Source organism: Arachis stenosperma, chromosome 8 (genome assembly GCF_014773155.1).
Source record: "Arachis stenosperma cultivar V10309 chromosome 8, arast.V10309.gnm1.PFL2, whole genome shotgun sequence".
NCBI lineage: Eukaryota > Viridiplantae > Streptophyta > Magnoliopsida > Fabales > Fabaceae > Arachis > Arachis stenosperma.
This window is the reverse complement of record NC_080384.1, coordinates 50785642-50798147: the sequence shown is the minus strand read 5'-3', so window position 1 is coordinate 50798147 and position 12506 is coordinate 50785642. Positions and strand designations below refer to the sequence as shown.

Genomic DNA, 12506 nt, shown 5'->3' with positions numbered 1-12506 from the left:
ATTAAGAAAGAAGTCAATCAATTTGTGCATATTTTTGTACCATACAAACATAAAAAAAATATAATAAAAATATAATGATGATTTATAAACATAAAAAATCAGTCATTAATTAACTGTTATATAATAATACATAATTAATATTATAAAAATATTTAATTATGATTCTATAAAAAAATTAATTATTTTTCCATGATATGAAAAATATAAAATTAAATATATATAAATTTATAATAATTAATTTGATAATTAATTTTTTTATATTGGTAAATAATAATAATATAAAAAAAAATATTTTCCGCTACGAGCTAGAGGGCAGGTAGGGCATGGTGGGCAACTTTGCACGCCATTATAATTGTTTTTCCAACATCATATCTTCATTGGCCTTTGGCAAAAAAGTGGACTATCAAGGTCCACATTAACTTTGTGGCTAACGTGATTACATTAAAAAACCATTCACTAAAATAACAACAAACAAAAAATATATATATTTTTTACGGTATCTTTTAATCCAACAGACTAAAGACTAATTTGCTGTAATACTAAACTCTATTTAAGAATTTATTGCTGACTAATAAATTGTTGCATGCATAAAGCAAAATTTGAACCCCAATCCTTATTTAAGCAAACTAATAAACTAATTACTAGACGAATCGAATTTAGTTAAAAACAAAATATTATTTCATTCATCGAATTTTTGACCGTATGTACCATAATTCAAGTTCAAGAAGAACGTAAAAATGGGTAAATTATAGTGAACTTTTTTTACACAATATTATTATACATAACATTATTCAACCTATTAAAATTTAGACATATCTTCAGATTCAATGACAACTTGTATATATAAATCTTTATAAAAAGGAAGGTAATTTTCCTGGCTTTTTATTCACCATTCACATATCAACACAGGACTTGTTTAGCTTTACTTTTTTTTTATTATTCAAATGGCCATTAAAATGGAGATTTGGTATTTTTCAATTAAATATTGAAATGAATGTTGGGTTATTTTTTAATAATAATAAATGGTATTTTTTAAGAATATATTGAAGCCCTATTTTAAATGAGAAATATGTGTTTAATTTATTTAATTAAAATTTCATGATAAAATAAATAACGTGATAACTTTTAGTTTAAATTTTATGATATATATTTAATAAATTAAATATTGCATGATAAATCAAATAATAGAATAAATTATTTTATAAAATATATAACCTTTTATTATTTTATGGTAAAAAAAGATAAAATCATACTAATAACTAAACATAGTATTTTTCATTTAAAATGAAAATTCTATTTTTAGTAGATGAGACTTAATAAGTTAATAACTTGTAGGAGAGTTATTTTAAATTTATATCTTAATAAGATAAAATATTTGTTTTACTTTTATTATATGTCAATCTTTATTATTATTAGATTAACTTTGTGTATGTGAATGATGATACTAATATATTGATATATTATTTTTGTTAAAAACAAATAATTAAAGTGAATAATAATATTTTAAATTTTAAATTAAAATATTTTCTTTTAATATAAATATATTTTTTTAAAATAGGACATTGTCCGATTCTTGTTGGCAATGTTGCAAATTTGGCACACTTTTTTTGTTAACATAATTTTTACGTACATTATAAATTAAAGAAAAATAATATGTTTGTGTCACATGAATGTATATGTTAAGTTAGGCTAATTATAAAGTCAAAATTCAGTTAACTTTTTAAGTCAATTGATAATTTAATGATCAAATTGATATTTAAGTAAAAATAGAAGAATAAATTTGATACTTAATTTCTACCTATCTCTTCACATCAAATTAAATAATATTAAATATAAAAAAATCAAATAGTTTCAACTTTAAATTTCTCGTAAAATAATCTCTAACTTTATTGAACAATATTGCTACTACTACTATTATTATTATTATAATTATTATTAAGTAACTATATATATATATATATATATATATATATACTTTTTTTTATGCAAAAGCCATTTTTATATTATAAATACGTATATAAGAATCTAATTAATAAATTTATTATTTTTTATCCAAAAAATACAAAAAAAATATTATTTTATTTTATTTTATTTTATTTTTTATGTAGTGTAATTGATATTAATAAATGTCACTGAATATACATTTAGTGATGATGATTGTATGAGTATATAATTATTATCTACTTATAATCTTACATAATACATACACATGTATACAAATTAAATATAATTAATATTTAAATTACTTCTTAATAAAAAGCTTATATGGAGTAGAAAATATTCAACATAACAAAATAAAATATACAAACAACAAAACATAAAACTAAATAAACCACAATAATATGCTTTTAATTTAAGAGAATATGTGACTTAATACATTTTTTTGTTAAATTTGGAATTGTGTATGTAATGAAGATAGTTCAATAATATTTTTTTTAAACAAATACTATATTAAAAATGAAATAAATTTAATTTAATCTTAAAAATTAATTTAATTATAATATCTATTAATATTCTCTTTTTAATAAATACTTGAAGAATTTAAAAAATATAAATTAACTAATAAATTTTTAAAATTTAAAAATGATATTTCATTTAATAAAAGGATAAAACTAAAGAAAAAAATATTTATTTTAAAAAGAAGGAAGTATAATAATAATGCAAAGACTATGGAATAAGAAATATAATAATATTCTAGGTCTAAGCACCCACCCAAAAAGTTTTGGTCTTTTCTTGCCTTGGAAGAAGAGGGTCCATAACCTATAAATATTCCCAAAAATGCAGCGTAAAAAATAACTGACAGATCAACCAAGACACTCATTATAAAATTCACATATAATAGAGATAGCAATTAGCATAACATGCTACCAAATTTCATAATCAACTTCAACGCTTAACGCTCCAAAAGGAGAATCTGTGCCACACCTACCTTTAACGACTTAACTTAATACAAATACTAAATAGTACTAATAATTATTCCACTGAAATTCTTTCTTCTGATCTTTGTATATTTATTTCTGGTTATTATATACAATAATAATAGAGAGGGTATGTGCATATTTAAGTTGATCCTCTAAATAGGAAAGTGGAAGTCATGGTAATAAACAAGTTAGCTACTTTATTAATTTTTGTCTATGTACATTAGTTTTAAAACATTTTACTTTGTTCAATACTTCAATTGTATAATTAGAGTTAATAATCAAATTAGTTTTTTAAAAATAAGACATTTTTTAAATTCATTTTTTAAATTTTTTTAATTAAATTAGTCATTTAAAAATTACGAATTAATTATATTTGTCTTCCAGTTACTTTATTAACAATTTTTTTTTAAAGATTGATATTGTAAAACGTTAATTGATAACATATATAATACTTGATATGTCTAATTGGATATTGATTAAATATATTTATGAAAATTTATTAATTTAATTATTTTTCTCAATTACAAAAATTCTATTCCTGATATGACATAGTGACTAAATTAATAGATTTTCATAAAAAAATATTTAGTTAACGTCTAATTGTACATGTTATGTATCATATATGCTATTAGTTAGCATTTCATATCATCAATCGTTGATGAAAATTGTGAGTGGAGTAACTGAAGAATAAATATAATTAATTTGTAATATTTGAAGGACCAATTTGATTAAACAAAATTTTAGAGACGAATTTAAAAAATGTTTTATTTTTTAAGGACTAATTTAACTATTAACCCTAAAATTATTTAAAAAGAAAGAGAATATATATTTAGAGAAGAATATGTTTACATGAGTAAGTTATTTAAATAGCTAAATTCAATTAAATTAGTCAAATAATTAATTTAAGGATTGATTATTTAAAAATTTATTTGAGGAAAAAAAGAGAAAAAGAAGATGTATAAGAAGAAAAACTTAGTTTAATTACAAAAATAATTTATGTACCTAGTATTTTTTTTTTTAAAAAAATCCTTAATTTTTAGAGAGGATAATAGAACATAGAGTATTATAATTAAAATTTAAAAGTTCTAATTAATCCTCATATTTTTAAATAAAAAAATTTAAATATATATTTTAATTTTGAAAATATAAAAGAACATATTCATTAAAACATTTAAAAAATAATTAAAAACATTTAAATTTCAAATAATTTTTCTAAGTAAAAATAAATAAAAATTTAATATTTATAGACTAACTATATAAACTCTTCTATACATTAATAATTATAATCAATTATATATTGTCAAACCATAAAAATTAATTAAATTTTAAATTTGTTATTTAAAAAATTATCTAACCAAATAAATTTAATTAAATAATTGTATACTTTTTCTTTATACCGATGCTTTATTAAAACTAAATTCAATAAATGAAGTCACACATCCTTTCCATTTTCCAAAGAGAAAATGGAAGTTAATTAAAGAAAGTGGTAAGAGTCATTTGTTGAAAGTCAAATGACCCGTGAGGGATTGGAATCAACGCGCCAGAACATAGTAAGATGCATAGACACGTCATTTTCTATTGAGAGGACCAACTGCCCATGAAACACCCCTTCGGTCAGCCGGTCAGACATGGTCATTGGTTTTCCGCAGCTTTTTTTTTTTTTTTTTATATTTACTTAAGAGTTATTATTTTTGTCAACAAAATATAGAGTATATAGACTATATTTTTCAATTAATACATTTTATTTATGATAAGAGTTTATGTAAAACGTTTTACATAATTGTAAGATTATATTTGTTCTCTTGGATAATTATTTATGCAGTTAATATAAAAAATAATTATTTTTATTAATATAATATTATATAATTGAATATACGTATCATTTAAAATAAATTTTTATAATAAAAAAATAATAAATTCTAAATATATATAAATATTAATTATACTATATGCATATAAAATATATATTAAAATAAATATATATATATTTGTACACATTTCAAAAGATTGATTTAATAATTAATTTTTTGTGTATATAATAATTTTGTATAAATATTTGTCTAAATCTAAAGAGAAAAGAGAAAATAAATAAAAAAGATTTTCATTTTTATTTTATTTTATTTTTAATTTACTGCTTCCCAATCAATCTTTGTCGTTCCTACTTGTCTTCAAAGCCACAACAGCACACTCATTTTTCTTTTCTTTCTTTCTTTCTTTGTCTGAATCTCCCAACACTCAGAAAAAGTTCTCATGCTTCAAACTTGCAACATCCCATAACAACACACTCACACTTACCCAATAGCAAAGTTCCCACTTTTCTTTGTTTTCTTCTCAAAGGGTATTCAAAAAAACGTTAAAGTTTCTGTCTTTCTTGTTTCTTCAGTTTCAACAAGATGACAACCTCATTATCATCTCTCACGTTCTCCATTCTCACTTTCACACGTTTTCCTTCTTCTTTTGGATTTCATTGTCACCTTCCACGACAGCCATTGCCTCGTGTGGCTTGAAGGATGTTGATTTTGTTGTTTTTGGCTTTTGAAGGTTTTCTGGGGATCTTAGAAATCTTGGGTCCTTGAGAGTGTTTTCAGCTTTTGAGTTGTGTGTTTTTTTTCAGAATCGCAATGCAATTAGGTGAGTTCAACTTATGGCTTTATAGTGTTTTTTTTTTTAATTTTCTTTTTTTAAAATTTTAAGCTTTTTTTTTTTCTGTTTTTGGGTTCTTTTTGGTATATATATGCCTCTTTTATCTTATGTGTTCCTACCCCCATTTTCTGTTTTAGGGGGAAATGTGGCAAAATTTGAGATTGACTAATTGATTTGTATGGTATTGCTAATTGTTAATTCTCTGTTGGGGTTTAATTTAGAGGTTTTTCACTTTTTTGTGATTTACTAAAGGGAGTTTATTTATGCTGAAATGATAACAATTTCAGCTGTTTATGGTTTCTACTATGTAGTGTATACCTCTTCTTGATTGGATTTGTGATGAAACAAGCTTAAACAATGTTTTTTGAGTGATTTGCTGATTGACATCATCTATTGTTCTTTCAATTTCCAAACTTAGCTAAGTTGGTGTTCAAACTTCCATTCTTTGGTTGTAGTTTATTCTTTGTGGTAATCATTGTTAATTTTTGGTGGCACATATCGATAATGATCGCGGCACCAGTTAGGAGTTAGAGGCAATGCTGGTAGATGTTTTGATGTGAACATCTTATGTCCTCTGTTACATGAATGCTTCATTTGTCATGCATTATCTGGAATCACTTTGGGTGTGATTTTATGAACTTGCAATTTGGATTTTGGTCCTTAAGTTTGTCCTTCTGTGGGTTAGAATTGTTAGGAGATGGGAGGGTGTGTCTTGGTGTGATGACCTTTCTAGAATTGTTTTGTGATGAATATATTTTTTGAGTTTGAGATGTAGAGATGATAAGAAACCTGTATTTGAAGAGGCGATCGCAATTCCTACAGCTGAATTACATCAGATTTCGAGTAATAGTTTGGATACCAATGGAAAAGACCAGAAAAAAAAAAAAATGAACAAGAAGCTTTTAGATGCCAATTACAAAATGTAGGTCAAATAGGGAAAACAGAACAATAGGAGAGAAAAGCACCTCGTCTGATAACCGATGAGTTTGGTCTGCTAAACCCTCAACAATTGTAATCTGGCTGTGAAATGCGAGGAGTCGCTGGACATAAGATTGAATAAATTGATTCATGTTATGTTTTCCTCAGTTAGGATCTAATCTATAGTTACACTTTGGAAGTATGAATTCCGGTTTCGGGTTTATAGGGCCATAGGCTCTCCCACCACAATGGCTACCTCGGTATCCTCACCTGTTTCCTTAACAGAAAAAGGAATATATTGAGGGTTATATTTGAAGGAAAATTGGAAAGATTACATATGCCCTTTGAATACTTTTGTTTCTTCAACTTCGGAGATATAATTTTTTTTATATAATTTACATATAACTTTTTTAGGATGCTAAATTAGTTATAATATCAGAAAATATTTGTTTTTACAGATTTATCTAATCCAGTAATGCTTAACCTTATTGATCACGCAACTCAGGTTTTCTGCAAAATGGATTGGACTCGTCTCCAGCGAAAAGTGTTGATGGAAGTTTCAGGAAGTCTAGCTCCGGTTTGTATCTTCTTTAAACTTTCTTCAGAACTGGAGATTTTGTGTCTTGTTTGTGTTCTCTGATAAAGTTTCATATGAACTTGTTTTAATATCTTCATGAAAATTGATCTATTGATATTTAAGGAGCTAACTAAGTGTTACAAAAGCTTGGTAATAGTGCATATACTATCCAGAATTTCTTGTGTGATTCTAGCAACCTTCTGTAACATTTCTTATGTACTGTATGGATTGTTTTCGTTGGAATCTCTCTTCTTTTGAGGCTTTATTAACTTAGTCTTTCTTGAAATGAATCTAGAAGTAGCTTTACCATGTACAAGCATGCAGGTTTTGTCCCATATTAGTCAAATATATAGTTGTTAGTATTTCTTATAACACGGTTAGGTTTGCTATGTTGCAGTTATTTCTGCCAGCACCGTCTCTGGTGCATCGGGATTGGCGAAGTTTGCTCCTATTTCCAGAAGAGTGTTAAAGGGGCTCAAGGACTATGGAAGGAAACTGGTTGACCTCGAGTTATTTACACAGTATCTTGAGGAGTGGATCTCGGAGAATCTAAATGGCGATTCGGCAGATGGGAGGCAAAGATTTAGTTCACCTTTCACAACTGATGAGTTGCACAAGCTTGATATAGCATTGGAGGGAGTTCCATTTCAGCAGCTAGTCCGAATGCCGGTCTTCTCCGATGATTGTGATGACCTTCTAGAAGATCAGTATCTTGCAGCAGAAGATTTCCTTCATGCTGTTATCATCGGCCTCTGGCGCACATTTTGGCATAGAAGTGGACCCTTGCCAATATGTGTGTCCTGCCCTTCTTATGTTGGTTCAAAGTTCTGTAGTGTCGAAAAGGCAATATCGAGGAGCAGGGCGAGGGAACTGCGCGGTTTAGCTTTGATATCTAAAAGTGAGAATGAACTAAAGACTAAATGGGATCAAGTAGTAGAGTTTGCCTTATTCAAGCCAGAAACATTATTGGACAATGTTTTCAAAGTATCGGCCGGCACTATTTGTGAAGCTCTCCTTTATGGGTTCCATATTCTTGTTTCTCGGAGCTTGAGTAAGATTAGTTCAGTCAATAGTGACTCTGTCTTCCTTCTAATTCTAGATTCCAAGTGTGGAGCAGTGATGAAGTTCAGCGGTGACCTTGGCAAACTTGATTTGCTGAACTCCAGCAATCCATATCTATCTGTGGCTGAATGGTTCAAAACACATGCTGAAATTAGTCTCACCCGTGTGGAACCGATATGGAACCGATTGGGAAATGCAAACTGGGGGGATATAGGGACCCTGCAGGTACTATTAGCAACATTCTACTCCATTGCTCAGTGGAGTGGACCGCCACGAAAGTCAGTTGCTTCATTGATCTCCGATCATAGTCTCCGGCTTCAGAAACGCAGGGCAGAATGCTGCATTGTTGAAGCTGAAAATGCACTGGTTCCTTATCAAGGAGGAACTGAGATTGTTGAATATGACCCAGATGAGTTATCTTCTGAAAAGAGAGCATGGCGCCTAAAGCTCAAGCATAATGACATATTGATCTTGGATGATCCCCAACAAGGACAGAAAAGTTTCCAAATTCACGAATCGCTCGTCGGAGGGAACTATTATCTGTATAGTGCAATGTGTCTTGATCATCCCTCACAGTTGTTGACTTTATATGTTGGTTCACATCCTTCTAGACTTGAACCTTCATGGGAGGATATGAGCCTCTGGTACCAAGTTCAACGCCAAACGAAAGTTCTAAACATCTTGCGAAACCAAGGAATCTTGAGCAAATATTTACCGGAAATCATTGCCTCCGGTAGGATTCTACATTCCGGTCCATGCACGAAAGAGAGCCCTGGAGGAAGGTGTGATCATCCTTGGTGTGGAGCTCCAATACTAGTGACATCTCCAGTAGGGGAGCTGCTTTCATCTGTAATTGCTAATGAGGGGTCATTTTCGGCCGAAGAAGCGATTCGCCTATGCCGGGACTGCCTAGCTGCTCTAAGAAGTGCAGCCATGGCTAATGTCCAGCATGGCGATATCTGCCCCGAGAACATAATACGTGTCATCGAAAGACAAGGGACTAGAAACCAAGTTATGTTTATTCCTGTTTCGTGGGGCCGTGCTGTCTTAGAAGATAGGGACAGCCCTGCCATAAACTTGCAATTCTCATCATCTCATGCACTTCAGCATGGGAAGCTGTGTCCTTCTTCAGATGCTGAAAGCATTGTTTACCTCCTTTATTTTATTTGTGGAGGAACCATGCAGCAACAAGATTCCATTGAATCTGCATTACAATGGAGGGAGAGAAGCTGGGAGAAGAGAGTGATCCAGCAATATCTCGGCGAGGTTTCGGCTCTATTGAAAGCTTTCGCCGACTATGTCGATAGCCTTTGCGGAACACCATACCCTGTAGACTATGATATATGGTTGAAAAGGTTGAATAAGGCTGTGGAAGGTTCAGCAGATAAGGGTAAAATGATTGAAGAAGTGGCCATAACTTTGAGATTAGAGGATGCTGCAGAGTCTTCAGGAGCTTCTGGCTCTTAATTTCTTGTTGGAGAGTTTTATTTATTTATTTTTCTTTTTAAAGAAATTAATTGCTTAATTTTTGTAAAGTGCAATTGGGAAATCCAAATGCATTTTATATATGTATGACTTTTCAGGTTAAAATGGTTCATATCTTATTGTTTTGGTATCTTCTTTGGCAAGGTTTACTTTGGGGTGTTAACTGGTTTTTTTTTTTTATCTGCATAAAATGTAATAACAAAGTTCATGCATTTTTTCTTTTTTTCTTTTTTTTATATATAAAAAAATATGTTCTAGTTCATGACTAATTTTGTTATCATGATGGTGATTTTTGTGTTGCAAGATTAATGAAAGTTTAATTGGACAGATATATAGTAAGACCTTGTAATTGGAGCATGTTATTAGTACTTTGCAAAGTGGATGTGAATAACAAAAGAAAATCAATGTAGTAACTAGTTTACTTATCTGGTTGATTAGAATTATTGTATTAAAGATTAAAGCACTCTAATGCTGATAACTGTTTTTGGTTCTTGTATTTGAACTTATTAAGATCAGGACTCAAATCAATGTAGAATAAAATAAAGGGTGCATTTGGATTGGACTTTTAAAAAAAAATTGTAAGATATTTTTTATTAAAAAAAGTAATTTGGCATGCAAAATCTTGGTCTAGTGGTTATCATATATGTCTTGCAATGAGTACAGTAAATCAGTTCTGCAATGAGTACAGTAAATCAGTTCACTTGTCATATCTCTATATGCAGTGACGGATCCAGAAAAACTTAAGAAGGCAAAAATATCTAATTAACTAACTTGTCATTTTAAACTTAAAACATCTTAATTAAATTTTAAATAACTTGTCATTCTAACTAACTTTACTTTTATTTATTTTTATACATTCAATAAGAAAAAGAGTAAATTAGTTGGCATGTTAGCACTTATTGATACACTAATATTTATAATTTGAAATTAGATTTATATATAAATAGTAAATACCAAAAAAAACTATATATAAAAAGTATGTTTATATAAAATAATAAAAACTTAATTTATAATTTTTTTTAAATAATTATATTTTTATATATTTTTTAATTTAATTTTGATATACTGTCAGATTAAAGATTTTATATATCTATTTAATTATGTATTATAATTAAAAAATATAATTTTTTACATTTATCACCTAAATAGTTATCTAAAAGAATAAATATAATTAAATGATTATGTAAAATAATATACATATTTTAACATATCAAAATTAACTTCTATATTTTTAAATAATTGTTCTACTACTCATTATAATTTTCAAATATTAATTACCATTCATTGGATTAGAAAGTTTATTTATTATAATATTTATGACATAAAATACTTTTTAATTTAAAATAATTGTTGCAAGTAAGATTATTTAAGAGATAAAATTAAAAAGTATTATATAATTTTAAAATAAAGAATATTAATTACTAGTAGATAGATATTATTTTTTCTTATTTCAACTAATTTTTGAAAAAAAATTAATAATTTACTTATATTTAGAAAATTGAATTTTAGTTTAGTAATTAACTAATTAATTAGTTTTAAAAATTATATTAGTACTATTCATTAATTTTTTATTGGGTTAATTTATTTACTTATTTTTATTTTTATATTAAATCAAATTTAACAAAATAAATATTATTACATATTTAATTTAATAAAAAATTATTTTTAACATAAATCTCAACACAAAATTTTATAAATTTTTGTGTTGCAAAAAATATAATTATATTAAAAATATATATATATATATATAGAATTATTATTTTTTTGTTATTTTAGTGGGGCAAGTGCCCCCCTCCTATATACCCTGGGTCCGTCCCTGTCTATATGCACAATTTATATATATAATTTAATAAATAAGATTTATTAATTTTTATCCAATAAAAATATATATTAATTTGTTTGAATTTAAATTAAATTATAAAAAATGTATCTCACAATATTATAATTATTATTTTAATAATAAATATTTAAATTTAATTAAGTATTTTATTGTATTAACTATTTAATTGAATAATATATATATATATATATTAAATTATTTGATACAAAATAGATTGTGTTTATACTACTTATATTCTCAAAATTTACTAAATATAATAAGTCATTGAAATTCAAATAGGTAAAATTGTATTTTTCTCTTATAAACAATAAAGATATCAAACAAAAAACTAAAGAAAAAAAAGTTTTAAGTGTGGCAGGAATATAATAAGTCAAGGGAAGAATAAAGATCTTATAATAGACGACAAACCGCATTCTTAAGATCAGAGAGACAAAAAGTTTAAATATTCTGATGTTATTTATTTATTTATTTATAGGTAAGACAACCTGTATTATTTCGAATTGAAGAGATTTAATCACATCTAATTGAAAAAAGAAAAAAAAAAGAACTGATAAGTAGAATAAGTACTTTTGTTCTTCTAATATAAATCAAACGTCATCAGCATATAAATGGTACCAATATATAGTTTATGGATTTGATAATAGAATTTTTCATCTTGTTGACTTCAGTAGACATTACTTTATTCTTTTTTTCAGCTCACCTCCTCAACCACATGTTTTATACATTTTCAAATAAAATAAAATAAAATAAAGAATAGAAAAAAAAAAAAAAAAAGAGTGCCCTTAATTTGTTCCTATGGAATCATACATGGATAATGAAGTTAATCATATCCTTAATTAAATTGTGTGCTACATTGTATATTTCATGCCGAAAAAATATAGTAGCAATCAATTCTGTAATAATAATTAAATAAAAATGTTAGGTGTCTAAGTTTTTTAAGTACCTAAATTTAACTAAGTTGTTAAAAAATAAAGATATATTTGCATGTCACTTCTTCTTCTTATGGTTATTCTTTCTTTTTTAATGTCGTTGTCGTCGTCACTATCATCACTGCTATCGT

The 12506-nt window shown here is 26.8% G+C and overlaps 1 protein-coding gene across 1 annotated transcript; it reads left to right on the top strand.

Annotated features, from left to right (window-relative positions):
* Window positions 1-5155: 5155 nt before the first annotated feature.
* LOC130943991 (uncharacterized) lies at window positions 5156-9760 on the top strand. Its single transcript, XM_057872104.1, has 3 exons — window positions 5156-5552; window positions 6988-7059; window positions 7457-9760. Exons 1-3 carry the CDS (start codon window positions 5543-5545, stop codon window positions 9586-9588), a joined length of 2214 nt encoding a protein of 737 aa, XP_057728087.1. The 5' UTR covers window positions 5156-5542; the 3' UTR covers window positions 9589-9760.
* The last annotated feature ends 2746 nt before the right edge of the window (window positions 9761-12506 follow it).